This window comes from Vanacampus margaritifer, chromosome 18 (assembly GCF_051991255.1).
Source record: "Vanacampus margaritifer isolate UIUO_Vmar chromosome 18, RoL_Vmar_1.0, whole genome shotgun sequence".
Classification (NCBI taxonomy): domain Eukaryota; kingdom Metazoa; phylum Chordata; class Actinopteri; order Syngnathiformes; family Syngnathidae; genus Vanacampus; species Vanacampus margaritifer.
In genome coordinates this window covers 5,395,068-5,422,862 of record NC_135449.1, presented here as the reverse complement: position 1 = coordinate 5,422,862, position 27,795 = coordinate 5,395,068, and the positions used below count along the sequence as shown (strand labels likewise).

At 41.5% G+C, this 27,795-nt stretch overlaps 2 protein-coding genes across 26 annotated transcripts in view; one reads left to right on the top strand and one right to left on the bottom strand.

Moving 5' to 3' along the window:
- Positions 1 to 1,612: 1,612 nt before the first annotated feature.
- tbx6 (T-box transcription factor 6) lies at positions 1,613 to 4,941 on the bottom strand. The gene is made up of 8 exons (XM_077550657.1): positions 4,872 to 4,941; positions 4,238 to 4,457; positions 3,894 to 4,161; positions 3,327 to 3,470; positions 3,168 to 3,238; positions 3,025 to 3,083; positions 2,623 to 2,920; positions 1,613 to 2,537 (listed from the first exon to the last, which is right to left on the bottom strand). The coding sequence occupies exons 1-8, from the start codon at positions 4,939 to 4,941 to the stop codon at positions 1,613 to 1,615; spliced, it is 2,055 nt and encodes a 684-aa protein (XP_077406783.1).
- A 2,007-nt stretch (positions 4,942 to 6,948) lies between these two features.
- fbxl15 (F-box and leucine-rich repeat protein 15) overlaps positions 6,949 to 27,795 on the top strand; it is a 158,969-nt gene continuing 138,122 nt past the window's right edge. For 17 of the 25 annotated variants that reach the window (XM_077550674.1, XM_077550676.1, XM_077550682.1 and 14 more), the window contains exons 1-5: positions 6,949 to 7,085; positions 7,416 to 7,572; positions 7,930 to 8,432; positions 8,645 to 8,822; positions 20,017 to 20,115. In XM_077550674.1, the coding sequence (XP_077406800.1) occupies positions 7,027 to 7,085; positions 7,416 to 7,572; positions 7,930 to 8,432; positions 8,645 to 8,822; positions 20,017 to 20,112 (993 nt within the window). In that variant the 5' untranslated portion in view covers positions 6,949 to 7,026 and the 3' untranslated portion in view covers positions 20,113 to 20,115. The other 8 variants (XM_077550693.1, XM_077550694.1, XM_077550690.1 and 5 more) reach the window with 7 other exon arrangements.

Sequence of the window (27,795 nt, the reverse complement as noted above, 5' to 3'; positions counted from 1 at the left end):
AGACACACATGGAGTTCTTAAGTAAACATTTTCTGAGCAGTTATTTAAAATTTGATTATTCACACCTGATGTGGCGCAATGGTTGGGATCTAATCTATGAGACCACCGGTCCCTATTTATCTTAGAGACTGTCCTACTTCATGACGTGCTTTCATTCTTGACATTTTAGAGTTTTAAACAAGATTGAGGATTTTCTGCATTTTTATAGCCAAATTTGAGTCAACTCACTGGAAATTTAATCCAAACAAAAGATTAATTAATTTTATTTGTTCAGGAATATGAGTAAATTATACCCAACGATAAACTATAATTGGACATCTTAATCAAGATATATATAAAAAAAAAAAAAAGAAGATAAAACACTAATATAACTACATATAATTTGGATTTAAAAAAAATCCAAATACAAAAATAAGTTGTTTTTGTAATCACCAGTGCTGCCGTTAAATTAGATTAGCTGTTGCATAAACCTTGCATGTTGTTGCTCTCTAAACTTGTTAAGACCTCAAATTTTAAGGTTAATTGTCAACACATGATGTTTGGGTTGAGTTACATATTTGAGAGGGTGACACTTCAAATGTCTGAGAGAAAGCCAATCAATAAGTCTGCAGGGGAAATGATTAACCGTGCAGCCGCGTCATGTCTGTGAAGTGGCTTACTACATTTTTTGGAGCGTGACATGCATTTGTTGGGGGGGGGGTTGTTGCGCAACCAGGCGTGCAAATACAGTATAACAGTACAGTGTGGCTAGCTTTTATAAATGAGCGACATATATTCAATTTAATGTATCAATATGTTGATTTTTGATGTCACAGTAGCAGTTTCACATTTCTTTGCCATGGCATCATAAACTTTGCGATGGCAGTCCCATGTTTGCTATTTTAGTGACGTAAAATGTTGGCGCTAGTTTTGTTAGCGTTTCATGCTAGTGTTACTGGTACAGTATTGCAATGTTGTACACGCATTTATGCGCAATAAAATAGTTGGTCCATGATGTTTTAATGAAGTTTTATGAACAGAGAATGTCTGTCTATCTATCTATCTATCTATCTATCTATCTATCTATCTATCTATCTATCTATCTATCTATCTATCTATCTATCTATCTAGCTAGCTATCTATCTATCTATCTATCTATCTAGCTAGCTAGCTAGCTAGCTGTCTGTCTGTCTCTAGCTATCTAGCGGCTATCTAGCGAGCTAGTCTGTCTCTAGCTATCTAGCTATCTAGCGAGCTAGTCTGTCTCTAGCTATCTAGCGGCTATCCAGCGAGCTACTTTAAATACCTAGCTAGCTACTTTAGCTATCTAGTTAGCTATCTACCATAGCTATCTGTCGTCTGTAGCTACCCAGCTATCTATCTTGCTAATCATATTGTTAAAGTGGAATCATATAAAATACAGATACATCTTGGAAAATATATTAATAACATATTTTTAATTCCATATTCTGCATTGGCTTTTTCAACCAAACCACTATTTACAAATCATTTTTTTTCTGAGAACACATGCTTAAAGATCATAATGAACTACCTCAATGCTGCACATGATTAATTTCTCCCTAGAAGCGCTATGAAACCGAAAATAATTCAGCATCAGAACATCCCTTTTGTTTTAGAACACGGCTCTGGTGCTCATATCCAGAAAGGACCCTTGGGCGTGGGTGTGCTGGTGTCTGTATAGGGGCCTGAGGGGGATGGTGAGAGATGGGTGAGGGTCCTGGCGTAGCCGGAGTGGGTAGGAGGAAAAGGCCGGGTAGATGCTTGGGGTGGCAGGTGGGATCGGGAGGGGCGGCTCCAGCTGGGGGAGCAGGGTGGGGTGCAGCATCATGTCCGAGCGGTAGGAGCCGGCAGTGGGGAACTGGGGGGCGGCGCCCAGCTCCACTGAGGGATATGAGGGGCCCACGTTGTTCAAGTTTTGAGTGTGAGGGGTGGAGTGGAAGCAAGAGGAGGGTTGGAAAGATGGGTGGGGGAAGGTGGCGGAAAGACCCGGGGCTTGACTTTGCTGAGTCAGATTGGAGAGGTGAAGGGCCTGGCTTGGGAAGGACAGATTTTGCATGGGTGGTGGAAAAGTCATGGGTGCTGAAGGGGCCTGGAGCTCAGGGTTCGAAGCGAAGATATTCTGATAAATGAAGGCTTCCGACGTTTGTTTAGCGGGTGCATTGGGGCCCCTGGAGAGACTGTCATCTTGTTGCATGAGCAGGGACATTTGGTCTTGGGACTGACACGGAGGGAAAGAGGTGTCGGTTGCCGGGTTGGATGACGGTATCGTGTGATAAGAGGGTGAAGAAGAAGAAGAGGAGGAGGAGGACGGTGGTGGAGTGGGGAAGGTGAAGGCTGTTTGTTGCAAAGAAGGTGAGGTAGTGGAGGAGGTGGTGGAGAGGGTGGGGGAGGAAGAGAGGAGGGGCGGGTAGTTCATGGGGGGGTCGGATGGGTTCGAAGGGAAGGCGGTGGGCTGAGGGAGAGGAACGAAGGAGGGAGAGCTGCTCTGAGTTGCGGGGAAGGTGGCGGTGAACCCCGCCTCACTCAGGGAGTCGGAACTGTGGGGAGAACACACGAAACAGATTACATGTTGATGCTAACCGGTGATGGGCCTAAACCTTATCAGAATTCTAATATTCATACCTTTCAATTATAGTATTTGTGACCTCACTTCCTGCCGTGTTCGGCATCCCAGCACTCATGGTTAGACTTATGTCTGGGATCTGGGAGGCCATAAAGGCCTCGTCAAGGTCCAGAGGCTGCTCTGGTCCGAGACTGTCCTGGAAATGGGTGTCGTCTGGTGTAAACCCGCATGCGGGGTCAGCTGACAGAGGGGGCAGAGAGGCCAAAGCCAGGGCCTGCAAGTCTGCTCCGGTAATACTGGGGCCGGTGGTGGGGACGGTGGGAAGGTGTTGAGTGGAGTCACATGGGTCGCAGTTCTCTGTGGAGGACACGGGGCATGCTTGACATATGGCGATAGGAGAAATATCCTATGTAGTTAAAAATGGTTCTCAGTCTAGACCCTGGTCTAGGTTACCCACTGACCTAGAGCCACGGTTTCTGTCATATCCGCTAGTTTCCGCTTCTGTCTCGCATCTCGTTGTCTGTGGAGGAAAAAGAAAAACATATAAAGAGTTTGAAACAGTACATGTGCTCTGACATGAAGCACTGCCTTTATCGTGAATTACTTTTTGCTATTCATGCCTTCCTCCCGGAATCCTTTAGCAAAGGGGTTGGAGTTGATCTTCAGTTCTGTGATCTGCAAACAAAAGATATCATGAAAAATAATCGTTTATTTTGAGGAACCAATAGGGTTCCTTGTAAAAAAAAAAAAAGTACAAAAGTACTTTGCTGTTCTGGTAGGCGGTGACTGTGATAAACTGGGTCTCAGGGAAGACAAAAGAGTGCTGCCCTCCGCCCCAACTCAGCATGTCCCTGGCCTCGATCACGTGCACTCTCGGCTGGTAGCGATGAAGTGAGTGAAGGATGATCTGGAAATAAGAAGAAAGGTCGGAATTTTAAAACCATCTCGATCGTGTTTCATACCAATAACTCTCGTCTATCAGTCTACGGCGGGGGTGGCAAACAGGTTTTAGAGGTTTCCCTACTCCAACTGCAGCTGATTCCAATTGTTATCAGGCTAATACAGAGCTTGCTGACGAGCTGATCATGAATCAGCCGTGTTGGAGAAGGGTAACATCCAAAACCTCCAGGACTCAGGCCCTTGAGGACCAGAGCTTATCTATCTCTACCAATCCACCATTCCACAAATGTATCTACCTACCAATTCCGTCAGTATCTACCAATCTCAAGTAATCTACCTACCTACAGGTCTTCTTGACCTATCTCTACTAATCTACCTAGCGACTGCTCGAAACAGTCTTGCTAGTCCTAGAAAGTTGTGCGCTACCTACATGTCCCTGTGCATCCAGTGTGTTGTTGGTGAGCTTGGCATAGTGAAAGGAAATGGTGCGGCTCTGCCAGTGAGCACCAGTGGCGGGGGAATCCGGGTGGATGAACACACGGTCCGGTAGCCTGGCTTCGGCTCCGCCCACCGCTTGCCATCCGCCTCCTTGGAAGCGATAGCGTGAGTTGTCCATAGGAATGATGTCCAGGAGGAGGATGTAGCGTAGGGACGGGTTCAGGCCCGACAGCTTCAACTTCATACCGGGAAACATCCGTCTAGGAAGAGAGTGAAGGGATGGGAGTGGTTAAGGGAAGGTGGGTGTTGGGTCGAGATGTAATCCATGTCACTCACCTGCCCTTTTTGGTGATGATCATCTCCGTTCCCACTGAGCTGAACTGCTTCCACAGGGACGAGTTCTCCAGGTCCAACCTCACGTCGTCTTTTGGTGCTTGGGCCGCCGGCTCGCAGTGGAGGACGGCTGGGGGCGCCAAAAGCCTCGCAGGGGGCAGGGCTTTGGCCACCCCGTCGTTCGGGGAAGGGAACAGCGGCATGTGGGTGGCGGGCTCCCGCTCTTTGGGAATTGCAGGGAGAAATGTTGGGAATGAGCATCAATTGTTAAAAAATGGTGCTGCTCGCCTCTAAACTGGAACACGTAACTCCTGTTCTGGTCTCCCTCCATTGGCTACTTGTGCAATTTAGAAGTTGATTTTAAGATTATGCCCCACCTTACCTCACTGGGTAGCTCCATCCCAACGCTCCTGTCAGGTGTAGGTACCGAGCTGACCAGCTACCCTAGAGATGCTCAAGTCTAAGTAAAAGCTTCGCGAGGATGCGGCTTTTTCTATTGCAGCTCCCAAATGTTCAATCGTCTTTTTTTTTTTTTAGTTTATATATGTGCAGCACTTTAGTTCTGCTGCAGTTGTTTTTATAAGTACGCTCTACATAAAACGGAGTCATGTGGGTTTGGATGCGCAGACCCTCTCACCTCTGTAGAAGCGGTCTCCAATCCTCTGAGGTCCCAGAGCCAAACCGGGGTACACGTCCACGCCAAGCATAATGCGCCTCTGTGCTCTTCAGCTGGGGAAAAGTTGTAGTAGTCGTACCTCTCCCACCACGGCTTTTTTCCCCGTTTATTATTTTGTCCTTTTTGCTTCTGCTCCAGTTTGTCTGATGGTCTGGCTTTCAACAAATGCCTTCAGCCTGATAGTGCTCTGTTATATAGGTGTGTGGCTGTTAACACGTGGAGGCCAAATGGCCAGATTTTCACACCAAACTCCTTCACACCTTACATTCTACCTAATCTATCTATCCATTTATCCGTCTCACCAATTGACCCCTGTAATTATGAAGGTCTCTTGTCCTTTGAAATCAATAAATATCAAATGGTAATGTCTTCTAAAAGTCGCCTATTAGTCATGATCTTACAAAAATAACATTTTAAATCATATTACGCATAATAATCCCCTATTCAACCCTCATGTTTGTTTCTTAACCATTTTTATGGGTCAATGTGTAACGCTAATATTTAATCACCTAAAAATATGACATAACGCAATGCAATGCTGTTAAAAATTTAAAAAAATTAAAAACAGAGGTTAGCAGACCAGGTGTAATCCTTTTTTTTTTTTTTTTTAATTCTTGATTTTCCAAACGGGTCAATTTGACCCAAAACATAACAGATGGGTAAAAAAAAAAAAGCATATAAAATATAGTATAGTGTAAAAACATAGACAATGAAAAATATATTGAATGACTTATTTGCCAAATTATGTATGAAAAAAGTACACGTGTAAAGCAGATCAAATCCACACTTGTGTTTGTGGTATTATTTATTTATTTATTTATTTTTAACCTGCCACAACAGCATTTTAGAAACTGTTCTACTTCTAATGCATCCTCATCATCACATTTCAGGCACTGTATACGGTACGAGTGACAGTTTCGAAACATAGTCCGAACTACCTTTGTGAAATACAATAACACTTATAATGTGTTGTCGTCCAGTTTTGAAGAGACAGGACAGATGATGTTTGTTTACAAGCAGATCCCCTGCAGCTCACTGATGGCCCGATGACACGTTTCTTCCTCTCAGCAGCGCGTCTTGTTTAGTCGTCTGTGGGGAGTCTTTGGATGTTAGTAGGAGAGGAAGCCAGTCGGGCAGGTGGTTGCAATTTGGCCACACGAACACAAACATCACCATTGAGAAGTTTATTGTTTACGGCCGAGTGTTTAAAATGGGAGAAAAAGTCTCATTCCAATCACATTCTACTTTGACTCGAGAGACATCTAAAACTTTGCTTTTAATAAGATAATAATGCTCACTTTGGGGTTTTTGATCTAACAACATAGTGCACAGCGGTATGTCGTTGTATCATACTGAGAGCCAATCACAAACTCATCTTTAATTTTTCATTGTTGTAAGCACCTCTTTTAACAAAAACAAAACAAAAAAAACATTTCAGTTGTGAGATAAATCCAACAAACTGTTGTTGCTATGTGCACAAGTGACAACTGGAGTCAGGTAGCAGCCAGGAGAGTAAATGTTGTTTTAGTTGTTGTTTTCTTTGCCCATTTGTGTACGTTTAAAGAGTAACTTGAGGGGAAGTTGAGGTGTAAGTGTCTTCTCTTAATGCTTTTACAAACTAACAGGTGGGTCCATGTAACAGCCAATAATGAGGGTGCAACTTGTGTTGTTGTCTTAATGATGCTTGCATAGGGAGAAAAGAAGGGTGAGAGTGGTGTTGTTGTTGAGTGTGTGTGTGTGTGTGTGTGTGTGGGGGGGGGGGGGGGGGGTTACAGTGCATTAAGCATTAGCACTATCCTGCTCCTTGACATGTATGTGCTAAGTAGTTTGAAGTACATCTTTGTTTGATTAATTAGGTCTAAAGGTCATTACACTAAAACACACTGCTCTGTGAGTGGAATCATACATGAAGAAATGAGTCCCATAATTCAAAAGTTTTACCACTTTTCGTTTTCTGCAAATACGTATGTCATTAGTTGATAATAATAATGATAAAGAATGAAACAATAATGTTTATTTCACAACATTTTATTTCATTAGGTCCCACCAGCTGGGACTGTAACGATGTAGTTGCGGACGCCGAACTACAGGTGGCGGTAATACAACAATAATCAGGATGTTAATTATCGAAGAAGAAAATGGAGGAAACATGGAGGACGGGGCACAAAACACAACGTGAGACGTGATTCGTTTGTACTTTTTGAAGCATTTTGAGTTTGGTCTCTTAATATTCTCTGCTCACACCGTACATGATAAGCAGACTCCTTGTGTAAACGAAATGTAAACGTAGAAGTACAAACGCAAATCCTCTAAGTAAAAAGAAAGTACAAATGTAAGTGAGAAGTAAAATATATACATATCTTTTGTACCATCAATTGTATAACTACAATCCCACTATTCAATACTATTTTCCATCTTTGATGTGGTTTTTGTGTTGCGTTTCATTACATGGGGTTCAAAGTTCAGCAGTACATTTCAGTACTGTACTTACGGCTATTTCTACAGCAGGTGTCGCCTCTTGACCTTACCATGGGAGGACGTACTGATCGCTCGTATTTTATCGCATTTGCCTTTGAGACAGCTGGTCGCCCTGCAAAGAGTGAGCAAGCAATTCCGCACGCTCATCCGACTCTTCTTGAACAAATGCCCGAGTTTTGAGCTAGTAAGTGTTTATTCATGATATACATTTTTTTTCTGTGTCTGTGTGACTGTCTAGCTCTCGCAGGTGTGGACATACTGGTGATTAAGGGCCACGTTTGTTTGTCTGTTGGTTTTGTAATAAACTTATGTATTCCATTTGCAGTCATTAAAACGTAAAAAAAATAAAAGTAAATTATAACATGCAGGGAATGTTTGACTGTCATTATATTTGTATTATGTGGTCATGTGTTTAAAAAAATAAAATAAAATAAGACAGCCGTTTTTAAGAGGACTATTATCATCCGATTACCGGTAACAGGTCGAGCCCTGCATAGCTCTACTATATTGCTCAATGAATATTATTTTAAATCATGCACAGGTTGGACTATGTATTCCAAAGGAGGCTTTTCACTCTCTGGTGAAGGACAACGTTGTTCTCCGCAAGCTATCACTTGAGAGCTGCTCCTCCTGGTTGACGGACGAGGAGCTGCTGCCGTTGCTCGGCCGGAACCAGCGTCTGCTGACGGTGGACCTGAGCGGCTGCATGGGCCTTACGCGCCACTCCCTGGTGGCCTTGTCTTTGACCTGCATACACCTGCGACACCTCGCAGTGGCTCGTTGCGACTTTGTGGACTGCCCGTCGCTGCGCAGCCTGGCCGACCATTGCAGGGCGCTGCGCTCGCTCGACCTGAGCGGCTGCTGCCGGTTGAAGGACGACGCCATCTGCTACTTGGCCAAGAAGTGTGTACGGTTAACCTTTCTGTCTTTGGCTGTCAATGAAAATATTACAAGTGAGTCAGTGGAGGAGGTGGCCAAGAACTGCAGGGGCCTTGAGCATCTGGATCTGAGTTGCTGCCTGCGGGTTAGTGACCAGGCCATCAGGTATTGCATTTTTTTTTATTATTATTAAAAAACAACACACACTTGACATGCCATTCGAAGTCTGTTGCTGACCAAAACAGCAGCTCATTCCATTGGACATAAACAGTGTCTTGAGATTAATTAAAACTTATGTTGTTAAAATGATTTTACGGAATGGGGAGGTTGAAATTGTTGAGTTCCTCCGTATTCTGAAAATATATTGCTTTTCGCAGGACAGTTGCCGAATACTGCCCCAAGCTGCGGTCCTTGAAGGTGAAACACTGCCACCATGTGAGCGAGTCCAGCCTGGAGCCTCTACGCAAGCGCAACGTGCTCGTGGACGTTCATCCACCACCCGGGATGGAGCGGCTTTCCCTCGCCGTGCACTGTGGTCCTTATGTCAATATCCAGGTATAAGCCATGTTTAAACTGGTTAAAAAAAAAAGAAGCTTGATTTTGTTTGGCCTTTTGCCAACATTTTTGCACATTTTAAGGGACTGAAAAGACCGCACTCTTTTCTGCCTTTTCCACAAATGACTTAAGATGCTCTAAAATGACCACACCTGACAACAAATGTGTTTTATGTGTACAGAAAATGTTTATCTTTAAACATTCTATACATATTAGACTAGCTGAAATGATACTACAAGGGAAGAGCATCTGTCCCACAATCGACAGGTTGTGGGTTTGGACTGTAGGATACCTTTATCTCCAAACTTGTGTTTGCTGGGTGACCTAACAACAACTGACTTACCACATAAACAATTTCAATCTACACTTGTAGCCCTTACTATCGCTAAAAAAACAATTCTTGTTAACTGGAAAAATAAACAAACTCTGAATATCGACCAATGGTCTAACCTCCTCATAAATCACATTTTAATGGAAAAAATATCTGCCTCAAATAAAAACCAAATATCAAAATTTATAGAAACATGGTCTACGTATATAGAATTTTTTAACCTAATTCCGGTTACTTAATTCTGTCTGTTAGCGAGAGCCACTACATCGTGATAACTTACATTGATGTTTCTGCATTTGGCAATTTATTATTATATTATATTATTAGTATGGGATTTTTTTTTTAATGGGCTTTAGGTGAACTGATGAATACACACACGCTCGCACGGACACACACGCACATACACATACTCACCCACATACAAAAAAAAAGTATATATATATATATATATATATATATATATATATATATATATATATATATATATATATATATATATGTGTGTATATGTATGTATATATATATATATATGTATATGTATTTAAAAAAGAAAAAAAATGTATTAAATTTTTTTTTATTGATTTGTTGGATTTTTTTAAAAAAAAAAAAAAAAAGGAGAGCAATGATGATGTCAAATTGAATGAACAATACTGAGCTCTCCTGTAAAAAAAAAAAAAGGTTGTGGGTTTGAATCTCGGCAGCCCGGCTTCCTCCCGCATTTTAAAACACTTGTTTTTGGGGTTAATTGAAAACGTTTGATTCACTATATGTGCCCTGCGAATGACTTATCAACCAGTCCTGGGTGTGCCCTACCTCTCACTCAATGTTTACTGTGATTGGCTATAGCTAAATGAGGACAAGCGCAATATAAAAATAAAAAAACTGATGGAAGAATGGCATCATGATATTTATACATATATTACTTAGCCATGTGTGTTAACTTATGTTGGTTTACAGTCATGACATTAATAAGAGAGATTTTATCTTTTATTTGATTTTAAACAAAATTATCTACTACTAGTTAATTTTAGTGATCTTTTATTTAAAATAATTTATTGTGGACATATGACCCTGCATTCTGTTCAGTTTGCACTCTGACTTTGTGCCAACATAAAAATGGTGCATTAAAACAACCCTGCTGCACCAAAACAAATAGGAGGCAATGTTTAGTCTAATTCGATGAGCTTTTTGTGTTGCAAAAAACTTTCAGATTCCAATATTGTACATAGCCTTTTGATACACTAACACTCATAATAAACAAAATGCAAATAATTACCTTGAGATTTATGTTTGATTCTGTTTGAGTGATTCGAGTTGGGGAGCCCATGTTTGTATTTTTGTATCAAAACGCTGCCATGTTATTTCCTAAATTATTATAATCAGCATAGCAGCTGGTCTTTATTCATACCTAAACAAAAAAAAAAGTTGTATACAGCTATAGCTCTAAATACAATTTTAGTAATACACATTATAATGTCTGAATTCCCCAATTGTGTCTTAAACTGTTTTAATTTTTAGATTTTCACTGTTACCTTGGGTAGAATATGCAACTGTACTCACTACAACGATAATTTGCCCTCCAACTAAACTACATGATTCATTGTCCCCTATGAAGTTATAAAAAAATCAAGATTATGTTCATAGCAGCACTGAAACAGCCCTATTTTGCTACAAAAGGTTATTTCACCTCTAAAATGCCCAAAATAAATTTTAAAAGTTCAACTGCATTTGCTTTTGTAATTTGTACAAAATCCAACTAAATACAGAGTCAACAGTTGAACTAGTGCTCAGCTGCCAGCAGAGGTCAGCATTGAGCTATAATGACAGTTCACAGTTATGATGCTTCCATCATTCACTTAAAAGAGGATCTTACTCATGACAAAGTGATGCTTGCAATTAAACATAGTTCCTCCTTACTTTTGCAATTTAGTATTTGATAGTCAACAAAATCCAAAGGCAATATGCCATCTGTCATTTTGTACTTCACCTCCAAGAAACGTCGAGCCACAAAAGACAACAGAGTGGCCGTCCACCTGAGCCTTAATGACATTTAACGAAGTTTCCATTAACACGATGATAGGGGGAGACGGAGGCGCCCGTGCGTAAATCCACATGACGGAGTCGCTGATAAGACAAAATGAAACACATCTCCACAGGCCAAGAGGGTCCAGGAGACGCCAGTCCAAATTAGTTCTCAGCCCAATTTGTTGTTACTTCATTAACCGAGCAGCTTTTGCGCGCGGGCGGGAGGTTGCGACCCCTCCCCATCATGCGCTCTAAAGAAAGTTTCCTATGTGGAATAGCTGTGATCTTTCTGGAAAAGCGTCCTGAATAGGAGCGGTTTTGCTATCTCTGGATCAGAGGGGATTCCAAGTGGAAGTGCAATATCCTGCTCATGGAGCTATCGGTCTGCGATGGCCTTTCCTCAACAGCCCGCTAATATCCACAGGGGATCAAGCGCCAGCCACAGCTTTGAGCCGCTGAAAGCCGTTCACCAACATTGGACAACAGATAAGACCGAGTGGATCATGGGGGACTTGAGATATGGACGTCTCAGTTTTGTGTGCCTGTTTGCTTGTACAGTAAATCTTTTTGGGATAGTTTATGTAGATTCTCAGCCATCTTAAGGTCGTATAGTGGCATAGAAGGCAGTTGGACCTCTTGGGAGACAGTTCACCTTTTAACCCAAAAGGCTAAGAAGATCTATTTGGAATTATCTCTTTGACTGCCAGACGTTTTCAGAAAAAGGATGCCGTGGGTGCCAGCCGATTTAAGCATTTTTGACTGATCTTTCAAGGTCCACAGAAAAATATGTGTTTGGACTATGGAAACGCACATACTACCAAATGAAAGATTGGACTCTCATCTTTCATCAGAAAAAAAAAGTTTGTTTCTACCTTATTCCGTTTTTCAGTAATCAACAATAGAAAATGGTTAGTTTCACCTCTGTTTTGAAAAAAAAAACATCTTTTAACGTCTTTGGCACTCCTCCATAGGATTTTACTAAACGTTATTTAACGTTTTTGGCAGTCAAAGAGTTAATTGGCAATCTTTGTTGGAAGCCTTGAGGACATCAGTGATCAGTTCCATCCTACAAACTTGACTCTGGAAAGCAAGAGCGCAGTACCGCATCTCGCCAGACAAGGACGGGCTTTTCCTCAAACTGTCAAATGTCCTGCAGGTTTTACATTTTGCCCACGAGCACACCTGATTCATATAATCAGCTTGTTAGCATGCCTGGTAATGATCCTGATCTTTAGTATCAGGTGTGTTGGTATGCAGAAACATATAAAACCTGCAGGACTCATACATGTCAACCCTAATTTGGTCCCACCTGTATTACAAACCCATAAAATCCTTATTTTCCCATAAAAATCCTTATGTCAGTTTTATCAATACTAAAGCTGTTTCATGCAATAACATTAATCTTACCTTACTTTCTTTCTTATATGAAGACATTGACAGTATCTTGTTCCAAATGACATTTTATTGCACAAAGAAGAAACAGATTTCTAAATATCACAGGGACGGTTGACTTTTTTGTTGCTTCACATTTCTCTCGTGCAACTTTGATTTCAAATGTTCTTTGACATCGTAAATGCCAGATGCCGCAACCTTAATGTCCCGTGAACAAAGCGAACATGATGCATACTCTTCTCCAAGTTTTGACGGACCAATTACCTTAAATAAATCCGTCCATTCCGAACGAAAACGTCCGGTGTATCTTGTTTTTTTGGCCGGCCTGTCCCCCATTTTCTCAACCACTGCAAACGACTCGCAATTTTCGCGCTAACACAAATTTCTTAACTGCGCATGTCAGGAAACTGTTAGAAGTCTCGCGCGATAGACGAGATTTTGTGACCGGTTGTTGTTTAAATCGAGCTTATGCACACGTGTAGCACGTAGCCGACAGTAAATACTAAATAAATTTAAAAAGGGTAAGCAATATATACTAATATTATTATTTTCATGAAAACAGTTAAAGCCGTATTCATTTCCAAATACGCCCATATGCTTTTGCAACACTTAAAAATCTTTAAGAAATACGGACATACCTTATGGGTTGACATGTATGAGGACTCCGGACCTCGAGGACCGGAATTGGTGAACCCTGTTCAACAGTATGAGAATATGTTTAGGTTTTACTCACTACTGCTTTGTGACAGCTAAGGCTGGCTAAGCGCTATATAAATAAAGATGACTGGACCGATCATACCTCTTACGGGTATAACCGGGGGTGTAACGCTCAATGGTAGGCTTTGGACCCTTGACTTGTAAAAACTAGCCCCATTAGTGTCAAAAGGGATGGTGAGGATTTCTTTTCCCATGCAGTTGGCTTAGGAATGTATTTTGGAATGACCCGACTAAAAGACCTCCATGAAACAAACTACATTATGGATGGTTTTCCCCGCTAAAAGGTGGTCCACCTTAAAAGACCTTGAGCTCCCTGCCAATGTGCCCAGGGTTTGTCAATTAAGAAAACACACAGGGCAATCTGTGGCTGCTGAAAGAGATCCTCTGGGCCGGGTCCCAGGGCCGAGAGACGGTCTTTTGTTCCTTGGCATGTTTCACATAGTTTCGGAGGCCCGATAAGCACGGGGCTGCATGAAGCCCCCGCATTATGTTTGCCCACTGTAAGGTCTCTGAAGGGACGGGGGGAGGGGGGGGCGGAAGCACTGCCATCTAAAAGGTAATACCCTTCCTGGCTGCAGGTTAGGTGGTCCTGGGGCCAAGTTTGTTGAGTGATCCCCATGCATGTGCCTTAGTCCCACACCCTCTTTTCTCTCGTACCCACAGCTTGAATTGCTCCGTTTCGGCCATTTCTTGAAATCTGATCAAAAGGTACTCCATGGCATTTTAAGAGTTTTGGCAGGACCTCCCACAGGTCAGTAGTGGAGGAAATATAAGTTGAGGAAATTGGAAATTTGGTGCCAGGGTGGTCCAAAGCGAATAGCCTGTCAGCTTTATAATGAAATATGAGTGGAATACATCCGTCGTTGTTCACAAGTTACCTGATTCTGATTGAATTTTTATCAAATTTGTATTGAAAACAGTCTGTCGCAGTGTTTAAAACAACCAGCCAACAGACTAGAGGAACCAAATAGACTCAGTTTTAGAGTAATATTTACACTTGGAAAAGAGTATATTAAAAATAAAAGTCACTCAAGCGTTGAGGAACGAACTCACGACCTTCAGCTTGGGTGACTGCCACACTACCACCTGAGCTATGCCCCTCCTACTGTTTGCTTATATCCAAGAGGAGACCAAAAACTCCAGCTCTACACGAGCGGATATACTAACACACAGCATGAGCTGCATGGATCAGGGAGTCTCCCAAGCTGAAGGGTCGTGAATTCGTTCCTCAACCCTTGAGTGACTTTAATTTTTTTTAAATTCTTTATTTTAGTCTCTTCCAAGTGTAAATATTACTCTCAAACTGAGTCTATTTGATCCCACTCTAAATAGAGTCAATTTTACTCTACAGAATTTACTGTGTACCTGTAGTTCTTCCCTTCTGGTACCAGGGTACAGAATCCTGACAAGAAGTGCCACCGATCATTTATTGAAGTTCCTGTTGCAACTTTACATTACGGGAAACTAAATTGAAAAAAAAAAAAATCCTTACCAAATTGCGCTCTACTGCAGTTTTGGCGGAAGCTTTGTGGTGCTTTTTTTTTATGTCCAGCCTGCGCGTACGCTTCCATTAGACAGCTTTAAGAGCATGCCGAGTGCTCTTGAAAATTAGTTTCTTGTGGCAGCCTCCTCGGATGCACCGCGGACTCCCCATCAGGCCACCAGGGCTTTGTCAAGACGGCGTGCTCTCGCTGCTTTAAGCCCGCCGCCTCTCAAGCCCCCCCCCACCCCCCATTATGCCGTACGCAGTCGGGCAGAAAGTAAAAGAACCTCTTCTGCAGTCATGAGGCCGCACTGGCGTGCAACACGGTTCGGTGTTAGATATTTGTGAGTCATATAAACAGAAGGGAGGGCACTGAGCTTTCACGAGAGAACAAAATATAATTGGGGGATTATATAAGTGTCCAAATCCTCCACTAAGGATGGAATTTTATTTCAGTTGTGTGTTTTGGAAAGACCTCAAATCAGAAGTGACAATCAATCTCACTATAGGACACTTTTAAAGCCTGAAGTCAACTTGCTTGTTTCGATATTTGCATAATCATCTGCCGAGCTTCCCTCGGATCTTCGCTGTGTATGTTTTGTGGGCGTTTGCGTGAGCTCCCACAGTGTTGTGTGTTGTGTTGGCCCAGATGCTGAGGTGTGCGCAGTGTGCAAATGCAGGACTTGGCCAGGTTGCTCAGGCATGACCTCTGAACCCTGTCGGGCCTCGTCTTTTGGGTACACCCAGCAGCGTCTCCACTTCTCATCTCTGACCAGCCATTTTCCCCCATCACAGATTTAGGTCATCTGAACCAACTACTAGGAAACGGAATTTCTTTAAAAAATCATTTTTTTTAAAATCCTAAAAATCAGCTTGTCCGTAAACACTAAACCAAAATTCAGTGGGCAACGCATTTAATAATCACACTTTCTATCTATGTTGTTGGAAACAAGAAGTATGCATTTGCGACTGCCTCCGAAGTCAAATATCTTACTCGGCGCTGATGACTTCTACTCTCAAGGTGTGTCAGTCAAATAAACAAAAATGGAGGATGGTCACAATTGAGCACAATTTGCTTTGTTTACGGAAAGCTAATTTTATCGTACAAAACACAAACAGTTTGTGTTTAATGGTAAGTTAGTGTATAAAAGTGCATTTAATGCACATAGATATCTTATGTGTATTTTTTTGTGCCATTGTCCTTCGATTTATGAATATCTGATGTCAAGGAACAAAGATCTGCCGTTCCAACACGTTTCTTCAATTTTTTTTCGAAATGAGAAGTCATGATTTTCAGACTTTCAGTCAGTGAGGTAGACTTGTAATGGTTAATTGCTAGCGGTAGCTTTAAGCTAGCTACTTATCATCGGTTGCATTTGGTAGGTGACTTTTATGGATTTTTGTTTTTGTAGGTGAGAATTGATTTTGAGCAGCATTCCACTTTGGCACTTTTCCCAGTAGAAGTAAAAAAAACTAAAAAAAAACTGAATTTCCTGGTTTTCTGTAACATAGCCAGCAATGGGGTTGACAGCTAATGCTAATGCTAGCCGCTACCCTCATCGAATACTCGCAAAAAAAGAGCGTCAGGGAGGTTAAGGTAACTTTGGGGCAAAATGGTACCTTTACAATGATGCTAATGCTCCGTTTTTATAAATGTTAGAAACAAAGACACACCCCTCGCCATTTTATCTGATTGTATTTATTTATTGGGCGCTTAGACAAGCTCCTCCGCCGCTACAAATAACACCAGCAGTGCACTTAAGGGAGCAGAGTTCAACATTTACACAGCGTTGCTGAAATCAGATTATGTATGGGCTCAATTGACTTAATGCATATAAAGAGACTAGATCCTATTAATGAACAGGCCGCCCTCGGGCGCCGGGCCCGACCCGAGAGCAAGCTAATCTGGCATGCAAATTAAATCCTGCCTCCGTTGTGTGTGCGTGCCCGCCAGTTTAATGCGATCCATTACAGTGTTTCCACTTATTTATATATACTATTATAAAAGAATCGCCTCTGAAACAAACATAGGGAGGGGGTTTTCGCTCTGATGTGGTGCCTTGCAAGCGTTTTCTTCCTTTTGAAATGTTGCCCCACGGACAGGAGGCGGAGCAGGCGTTCATTGGCTGCGCGCAGCCTTGCCAAACTTTTTAAGCCATGCGGCCCCCCCCCAACATCGTCATTTGGGGCATCATTTCTTCGATAAAACTTTATTTGAACTATGTTTGGGGTTAAAAATCTTCTACAGGGAATTATGTTAAAGTGATACATCGCCACTGAGTGCCAATCTTCACATTCCAGGGCGGAGCTAAGTTTAGCCCGGGTTAAATGGAAGATTAAAGAGACTTGGTGCATTTTGTTTTTTAAGTCAAATTGTCTGTAGGTCATTTGTTTTTTGCGTTAATCTTTTAAAATGAGTTTAAATGTTATTAAAGTGTGTTGAAAAAATAATATGTAACTAATTGTGAAAAATATTTTTTTATGGGGGGGGGGAGTCTTTTTCTTCGAATTTAACTATAATTTATTATTCAAATTAGCGCTGAATGTTGACGCTCCTTTTATGGCTTGCCGTTTTCCTGAGGTGGCAAATATTTCTACCCTTAAAAAGTTTGGCAAAGACATCAGAAAAAATTCCAGTCATCTCTGTATGAGCCAACTTAAAGTTGCATCCAATCGAGATTAAATGACTCCTGTTTTTTTTGTGAATTGAATATTTTCCGTTTATCTGTCACAAGGGGTTCCCTGACAAATATAAATAAATAAAACCTTCCAGGCGCAGGTATGCTTGAGTATGTGCACCTCATTTCAAGCACAATTAACTTGAAATGGAGTGCTGCAGGATCAATAGTCCCCATTTGATCCAGGAGGGGGTTGTTGGGGGTGGATGTCACTCTATGGAAATGGCACACATATGGTAATGCCGCCAGTTTAACAACAACTCGGAGAATTTACTGTTACCGCTTTTTTTTCCAGGGCGGCGGGAATAACAAACAGCGGGACGCACTTGGGAGCCATCTTCTCTTATCCCGGCTTCAATTAATCTTAAAGAGAGACGGCATTTAAAGCTAATGAGCAAGGGAGTAAAACTAATGTGTGTTGATACTCCGAGGATGCAGAGGACTCGCTGTATGTTGCGGAATTTTGCCGCTTTGGACTGCAGCGGCTCGCCTTACGACGCCACATAAAAAGAGAAATGAAGAGCCGCTGACCCCCGCGCAGCCCTGTCCCTTCATCATATAAACAACAAAAAACAGAGCGAATCAAAGCCAATTCCCCGGCGGGTGCTTATATGAAATGCAACTTTCAGGCGTCAAACACCCCCCCCCCCCACCCCACCACCACCAACCTTCCTCCGGCTCCGAATGTGGCATTTATTTGCAGGACTCGGTTTCAATTTAAAAGGAATGGCAGGCGAAGGAGGCACGAGGGACAGTGTCTCATCACTGCCACTTACCACTCTTATAGGCCTGCTGGCGGAGGAGGGAAACCTCAGCAGGCCCCCCCCCCGCTTAAACAGTGAAGACCTCCACCAGTCAATGTCATGGATGGCCCTCTGATAGCCTCGTATTCCTCGGACCCTTTTGGGGTGTGCGCGCATCTTGACAGGTTCATAGTGTCTTTTTTTTTCTTTTAGAGCTCAGTATTGTTCATTTGGTAATTTTACCGATTTGACATGTCATCATCATTGCTCTTTTTTTTTTTTTTTGTATGTGGGTGTGTATGAGCGTGCGAGTGTGTGTGTGTGTTCATTAGTTCACCTAAAACCTAAAAATCCCATACCGTTCACCTAAACCGAAACACTTCCAGCCAGAGTCGTGAGGCCATCAGGAGACCTGAGGAAGGACCAAAGAAAGGTTCATAGTCTTTTCTTTCTTTTTTCTTTAAGAGCTCAGTATTGTTAATTCGGTAATTTTTCCGATTTGACATGTCATCATCATTGCTTTTTTTTTTTTTTTTGTATGTGCGTGCGTGCGTGTGTGTATTCATTGGTTCACCTAAAACCTATTTAAAAAATCCCATACCGTTCACCTAAACCGTAACACTTCCAGCCAGAGTCGTGAGGCCGTCAGGAGACCCGAGGAAGGACCAAAGAAAGGTTCATAGTCTTTTTTTTTTTTTTTCTTTTAGAGCTCAGTATTGTTAATTCGGTAATTTTACCGATTTGACATGTCATCATCATTGCTCTTTTTTTTTTTTTTTGTATGTGCGTGCGTGCGTGTGTGTATTCATTAGTTCACCTAAAACCCATTAAAAAAATCCCATACCGTTCACCTAAACCGAAACACTTCCAGCCAGAGTCGTGAGGCCGTCAGGAGACCCGAGGAAGGACCAAAGAAAGGTTCATAGTCTCTTTTTTTTTTTTTTCTTTTAGAGCTCAGTATTGTTAATTCGGTAATTTTACCGATTTGACATGTCATCATCATTGCTCTTTTTTTTTTTTTTTGTATGTGCGTGCGTGCGTGTGTGTATTCATTAGTTCACCTAAAACCCATTAAAAAAATCCCATACCGTTCACCTAAACCGAAACACTTCCAGCCAGAGTCGTGAGGCCGTCAGGAGACCCGAGGAAGGACCAAAGAAAGGTTCATAGTCTTTTTTTTTTTTTTTTCTTTTAGAGCTCAGTATTGTTAATTCGGTAATTTTACCGATTTGACATGTCATCATCATTGCTCTTTTTTTTTTTTTTTGTATGTGCGTGCGTGCGTGTGTGTATTCATTAGTTCACCTAAAACCCATTAAAAAAATCCCATACCGTTCACCTAAACCGAAACACTTCCAGCCAGAGTCGTGAGGCCGTCAGGAGACCCAAGGAAGGACCAAAGAAAGGTTCATAGTGTCTTAAAGAACAACGCGTCATTTAAGATCAGTTTTTCTAATGGCGGCGGCAACACAAAGTTCATTTTTCTTGTACTAATACACTATATTAATTTGATATATACTCTAAAAATAGTTGGGTCAAAAGTAACCCGATTATGGATAAAAAATGGACCGAACCACTTTATGGGTCCATTTGACCCAATTTTCTGGGTTGTTTTACATTAAAAGACCCATTTCTTGATGGGTCGGTCCATTTTTGGCCCATATTTGGGTTATTTTTTTACCCAAATGTGTTTAGAGTGTAGTATATTATGTTTGCACGTATCATTTGTTTTGTTGTAATAGTATGCCAAAAATCACTGTTCTCAAATAAAGTTCGAGCAATAAATCCACCCAATAAATGAATAAATTAATTTTCAATTCATTAGGTGAGCTGGACCCTATCCCAGTCTATGTTGAGTAAGAGGCGGGGCACACTGCTGGCGAAATGCACGAGTGTTGTCGTTGGATGGAACAGCCTTTAAAAAGTCAGTACTTTCACGCATTCTTCTTTGTTGTATTATAATTGAGCTATGTTGTTTGCGGTTCAAAAACAGTACAGTGTGTGTGGCGCGTTAAAAAAAAACAAAAAAAACAAAACAGGTCGCCATTTTTCCGTTGCAGTGAATTTGTAGGGAGTCGTTGAATGTATTTTTATTTTGTGACTCTTCACTTCAATCTGCATTGTGCTGTTTGCAGCCGGCCTAATAGGAAAGTAGTCATTGTTGCCAAGGAAGTTAATGTGATGCGTCAAATCTAAGTTTAGCATGATTTTTATCAGTATTGTTTTTGCTGCTGCATTTTTGAAAATCTGTCGGGCCATTTAATTTTTAAGCGTAATATTGTGAAATGTATTTGAAATTATATTTAAGTATTCTTAGATCATAGTTTGTGGTTTAAATTACGATAGGCGATTATAAACATTTTGGCGCAGGCATTTTAGCCAATTAGAAACCTGGAGAAAGTAAATTCCCGGAAAAGTCACAAGTCTGTTCGTTATGAATAAAAATAAAAATGGAAGTCAGATTGTGTAGGTCATGTTCTCTGCTTTTAAAAGCAGACAAAATTATGATATCAATTCATGACGCTAATGCTTAATATGGAGCCACGGAGAAAAACAACCTGACCTCAAAACAGCGTGACTTTGCCGCTCAAGGACGTTCCCCCGCAACACCCTCGAAAAGACGACATACGGACGTTCCTCGCCTAAAGGGTTAATCGTTGACGGAAGGCAAACAAACAAGTCCCAAAATAGCTACCATACTTTTTTTTTGCGATTGGCTCATTTGAAATTCAGCATCGTGCCCGTACCGGGCTGACGATGGGGGGTAAATTAGTGCTCGGAGATGAATTACTGAGCCAAAGGGAAGTCACATGTGCAACTGGCATTTTATGAGTGGAAAATATATACGAAATGGGCAAAAGTATTGGGACACATTGTCATACAGGAGGATGGAAGAAAGTATGCCGTTTATTTCGTAGGCTTTACTCTTCAGAGAAGAGCTGCGAGAGTTCTGGAAGGATTGTAGGATGCAGTTTGCGTCGGTGAACGTAGGGAGTCGCACTTTCAATGATTCGTAAACAAAAACAGTGCAGCTCAGCCTCTGGATAGCGAAATGCTAAATGATCGATGTTGCAATTAAAAGAAAAAAAAAACATGAAAATTTTGTTTCATTTTAAATGTATTCCAGTTTATACAAAATAAAAACAAAAAAGTGATTTTTTTTTTCATACTGTAGCATACCGACCCACTTTTTGTGCCTTCCAAAAAACGAAACAAATCTAATTATGATAATAATACATCATTTTCCAGTGAGACCAGTAAAATGGCGACACCTCCACATCGCTCCTCCACCAGCCTGCTCCCCGTTTTCCTTCCGAGCGCCATTCATTTTGATTTCAATTAAAGATCCTGAGTGTGACTGTTGGAGAGAAATTGCCTGCCTTTTTAATTAGCTAGTCTAAGTTGGTGGAAGCAATTGTTTTTTTTTTTTTGTTTTTTTTTTACCCCTTAGCACTTTCCGTTTGATGAGCCCACGACTGCCATTTTATAGCCATTCGTGAATATAGTTTTTTTTTTGTACTGATAACACACGCACATGCACACGCCCCCCCCCCCCCTCCACCCCCCTCAAAAAAAAAAAAACATCTCGTGTTTGTCATTAGTTGCTATGCGAATATTACTGTCACTTTTCTGCAGGTGGGCTTTTTCCTGCACCGGCGATGAAGAGGTCAGTGCAGGTTTAGGACCACATGGTGCGGTGCAGGCCGCTGCCCGCCAGTCAATAATCTATTACGAAGCCCCCATCCCCACTAACCCCCCCCCACCCCCCCCACTGGTTCCCCCATCCCCAGTGTGACTAATGCACTGCACAGAGATGGCCTCCCTGAGGTTAATGCTGCACCGCTGACCCTGTTCCCCCTTCTGACAAACTCTGTCAGCGCTTGATCGGGAAAAGATGCTCCTCAGCCCAAAAGGAGGGGGTGCATACGTCGCGGCATATCGTAGCGGTCCCTAGATATCAAGACAATTAATGCCCCCCAAGTGGCTGCTAGCTGTGTAGACATACAGTGACAAGGGACAAGAGATAGACCGATATCTTTTTTTTCCAAGGCCGATACTATACCCATAATTAATAGTGAAGGAGGCCAATGACCGATATTTGGAGTCATTTTTGTGAAGAAAAAAAAATACAAATTTCAGTTCTTAACTTAATTTTTCAGATTTGCAAAATGTTATTTTTTTTTAATTCTTTAATTATAAAATACACATATTTGTTTTAAAATTCTAACAAAAAGTTCAGGAAACAAATATCTTTAAAAACTTAAATGAAAACTTGAATAAATAGCTCTGTATTCATTTCTCCAGTAAATAAAGCCTATATAAGTATCTGAAATGTTAATTTTTTTTTACTTATCTTTGTTATAGTTTCAAACAATCAATCATAAAAGGTGCAGAGCGTTCTCAGAGACAGAAAACTGTAAATTTAGCTGCCTGAGTTTAACACAGTTTTAAATAGATCTTTTATCCGCCGTCAAAATGCTGAATATCGACAACGGGCCCGACCGATAATCGGTTTATCCCTACAAAGGCACCAAGTCCTGACGCGAATAGTGATCAGTCGCGAGTAATTGATTCCACCCTAAAAAAAAATTGTATTGCCTATATTAGTTGTAATACCCTTAAAAGCCACCAGGTTTGTAACACTCTAGTAGTGAATGTATCCATGTTTTTGGAAGGCACTAATTTAGTAATTCCTCATGTATTTCAAATGAACTGTCGACGGTTCTTGTAGTGGCATTTTTGGATGAAAAAGGCCTCTCGAAGCAAACTAAGCAGATGGGTTTGTCTTGAAAATTTCATATATAAATCATATAATCTAATTTAGCAGACAATTTCTTGACCTTACCAGGATCCTCTCTTTCTTCTTTGCTGCTGGGGTTGGGGGGCGCTGGTAAGCGATGTCTGCCATCTAGTGGCCAACACAGCTTAATTACACATTTTCTGCCACCATCTGTTATTGCACAGCAAGGAAAACCAATGTGAGATTTCATCTCAAGGCGTCGATTACACGCTTTTTCACAGAATGAATTTCACTGATATGCCAAGGTACCACGGTAGTTCAGAACTTCACGTTAAAGGGAGACTTTAAAGTGCCCGCCCAAGTCATTTACATGCGAGGATATTTGCACTCTAGTTACGAGTCTCGTAAATGAATCGGTGCCACATGGAATGGAATAAGAATCCGCGCCATTAAAACCACATCTCTTTGTGTCACCGTGGCGTTGCGATAATAAATCACCTGCCTCCTCCTCCTCCGCTCGTCATTTGAAATTCTAGCAGCGGACCCCCGGTTTGATGGTGGGCGGGGCTTCGCCGAGCAGACGGAAATTAGCCGCACCTGAATGACAGGGCAAAAAAGCTGCCGCCCCCCCCAAAGGGACTGCGATCTACACACAAACTCCCTTTTAATAGACTTACACCTCATTTGGCCTCTAAAGCTTGTTGAAGGGTCCCAAAGGACCAGAAGGAGGGAGGGAGGGGGGTGGGTTTGGAAGGCGGGGGCCCCTCAGAGGTCAGAGCCGCCGCTCGCTGTAAAGCAGCTGCAGTGAAAGTGGGAGCTTGATTAGACGGCCATTCACGCCCAGAAGGGGACCGCCGTGCGGGGGCAATGCTGCGGGTTCCCCTTGCAAAACAACAGCCACCATTTTGGCTGGCCTGTGGAGAGCAATATGGGTTCCACGGAGGAAACCATTACCATCAAGGCAGAATTGGCCGTAACAGGAAACCAGGATTTGGGCATTAGAATTTGGATTCAAGACCATGTTAGAGACTTAATATGTCAAGCTTCACCAGCCACAACAATTGGTACAAAATAATCAGATCCAGTGCAAAAGTTAATGTATTAAAACCATTGTAAAGGAATGAACCGCTAAGTTTGAATGACTTGCCGTGGGCACACATATGCTCCCCAAAAACGTATTTATATGTTCTATTTTAACTCTTTGACTGCCAAAAACGTTAAATAACGTTTAGTAAAATCCTAGGGAGGAGTGCCAAAGACGTTAAAAGACGTTTGTTTCAAAACAGAGGTGAAACTAACCATTTTCTATTGTTGATTACTGAAAAACGGAATAAGGTAGAAACAAACTTTTTTTTCTGACGAAAGATGAGAGTCCAATCTTTCATTTGGTAGTATGTGTGTTTCCATAGTCCAAACACAACATTTTCTGTGGACCTTGAAAGACCAGTCAAAAATGCTTAAATCGGCTGGCACCCAAGGCATCCCTTTTCTGAAAACGTCTGGCAGTCAAAGAGTTAAATAGTTAAAGTCTCCCAAAGACGCATTTATACGTTTTATTTTTTATTTTTTATTTATATGCTAGAGCACCCAGAAGGCTAACAGGTGGCAGCAGAGTATAGGAAATGAACCAGGGCCATGTTGAAAAAATCCTCAATGACTCAAAATTCTAAATAGATTCGTGAATAATGATGAAACTTAGCTATATTCTAATGCTAATGACTGCAAAACGGAAACATATAGAAATTTCCTGATGAAAGAGGAGGCTTTCTTTCTTTTGGTAGGTTTCATGTTTTTATAGCGATAGAAGACAGTTTTCTGTGGGCTTTGCAAAATCAGTCAAAATCCAGTAAAACATCAAATCTGATCTGAAATTAGTCATACTCGCATTCATTTAAAATTGGGGACAAATGTGGCTATGATCTGGGTTGAAATGGTTAACAATAAGGTTTTAAAAATAGCGTATGGACGTCCTGTGAGTTTAGGAAGTCTTGAAGAACCCCTGACTCCTCCAAACTTATTCTTATCTACTCCAATAGCGCGAGTGCAAATCCAACACACCAATTAGTGAGCTGTGTTACAAGTTTTGAAAATGAACTTTTCCTTTCAAATCTGCAGTAAGTTGTAAACAGGTAAAAAAAAAAAGAGTTGTGTGTGGTGTCAGTTTGAAGCTCTTTATTTCACTATTTTATGGAAATATTTACGAAGTAGACTTTTATTTTGACATTCCATCTTGAGGGAAAGGAGGGGGGGGGGCTTTCCCGACTGCATCATGGATTTAATATGGATTTAAATCTTGAATTAATTAATGTTGTAAAATAGAGCCTGGCAACAATAAATGTCAACAAGCAAACATTCTCAAGGACACGCGGTGATAAACTGGGGATTCATTTCGTTTATATGCTTAGCTTGATGTTATCATCGCTACTTTTTTTTTTTTTTTTTTCAATGACATGCCACAGCATTGATGGTTAATTATTTCTGAGGCGAGACCTCTTTGCATAGCTCCTCATGTTAATTCCAAAAAAGTGTTTTTTCTCCCCCCCCCCTCCGTGGATGATGGGGGTGTAAAGTTTGCATTTTAAGTGAGCATCTTCACTTCCTGAGTTGAAGTGCAGTCGAGGTTAAGTGGTCCCCGGGCTCGCGCCACCCATCTCAGCCCAAACATGACAGCTGGGGACTTGACTGTTGCTATGGATATTGCAGCCCCTCCTCCTCCTCCTCATCTTCCTCTTGGGGGGGTGCTTGTCATCCCCCCCCCCCCAGTGCTTGCAAATGCCCCCGACTGCTCATTTGAGACCGTACAAGTCCTCTCCGCTCGCTTCTTTTCCGTGTTAACACGTCAACTTTGGTGTTGTTCTGCCCCGTTTCAAAGTGCACGGAAAATGGCCCCGGGTGTACTCAGGACGCTTAGCTCGGATTTGGAGCTGGAACATTTCCTAGAATGGGCTCCAGCCTTACCACGGTTTAAAAAGAAAAAAAGAAAAAGAAAAGATGAGCATATAATGTTTCTTGGTAACAAGACTTTTTGTCTAACGGTGTGGTAACAATGCTAACTATTTTTGGAATCTGTCGGATTGGAGTCACTTGCATGTTCTTCATTTTTAATCGGTTTCACTTAAATAACCTGCATTGTTGTTATATTTCCAGCCAGATAAAAAAAATCCACTCGTTTTGTGCGCTTACTGCTCGTAGCTAACATTAGCACAACTTGAGCCTCCAGCACTTTTGTTACAACTTTTCACACCCCTAAAAAAAATTTTTTTTTCTTCTACTTTCTTAAAACTTTAAATCGACGGCTTTGAGTTGGAGTTCTCCAAGCATCACCTCGTAACCTGTGATTCCCGGCTTACGCTCAAATTTGGGGCGGCGTAATGAAAGGATCATCGCGAGACAGCAAGTATGTGATGAATGTTTAAATTGGTTTAGCCGCAAGGCCGCCGCATCAGGGTACATCTCTCGGGCGGATGAGACCGAGGGTCTTTTACGCTCATGACCGTAATCCCCCGCGAAAAATGGGCATTAAGTGAAAGTAATTGCTCTCATGAACATCATTTAAAAAAAAAAAAAAAAAAAAAAACTTTTCATCACACCTTCTGTTCACTACTTTTAACAGCGAATACACCATAAGCGGTTATTGAACTGATTTTACACTTGAAATGTAAATGTAGTACAGGTCAGTTTCTAGCTAGCTTGTTAGCGTAGCATGACACACCTAGCATTATACACGCGGTTTTACCGTATAGCCAGCCAGTGAAGGCAACCGTAAACAACGATGCGGTTCAAAGTTTGGCCCATCGGTTTCAACCCATTAAGGCTGAAAGCGCCTGACAAAACATGCCTGTAAAAAGTTTTCCTGGAAATTTAACAATATTGTCAATGCCTACTAAATAATTGATATCTCAGCTCCTGAAGCAGATAGAAGCATAATTTCAAAACCATTACAGAGCTTACACCTAAGCTTACTTTTAGGCTATAAACTGTCTTTTAAATTTTAATTTTTTTTTTAAATTATTATTATTTTTTATTTATTTATTTATTTATTTTTCCTGGAGAGCTCAGTATTGTTCATTCGGTAATTTTACCGATTTGACACGGCATCATCATTGCTCTCCTTTTTTTATTATTATTATCTTTTTCTATATATATACTGTATATATACAGTATGTATATTTTTTATTATTATTTTTTTTTGTATGTGGGTGAATATGTGTATGTGCGTGCATTAGTTCACCTAAAACCTAAAAAAAAAAAAATTTAATTAACAAACAACTGTGTCACATCTGCGGGTATATTTACCTTCAACACCGGAGCACAGTTGTAATAAACTCGGGGGATAGATTGGTAATTAATTCCCTTACAAAGCCGTCAACATTTTCAACATGCCCATTGTTTATAAACATTTCTTCCAACATGTCACTTTTTGAAGTCCTGCCGCGCCCATCGTCAATCGCGTCATTTATTTCATCACATCTGCATCAGCCAGGACAAAACAATGTATTCGCTCTCCCGGCTTTAAAGGTAGAAGAGCGCTAGAGCGCCCCCGGCTCTAATGGTAGAAAGCGGTAATGCACTCCCGGCCTTAATGGGTTAAATCTTCAGCATTGGAAACTGGAACGCACGGGTTTAGACGTTAAATGTACACCACTAACACTCTGTGACGCAAAGTTTTAAAGTCAATCTGAAAAGTTGGCATACTTGGCAATTAATCTCCGTCCAATAAGAGCCTTTAAAGTTGCACCGCCATGTGCGTGCCAGCCCTTATCCGCCGAGCTCGTTTCTCCAGGGCAGATCGCCGGCCTGCTGAGAGCACACATGAGCAGCCCACCAAAGGGGCCCGAATCCCTCGAAACCTCAGCCGTACCC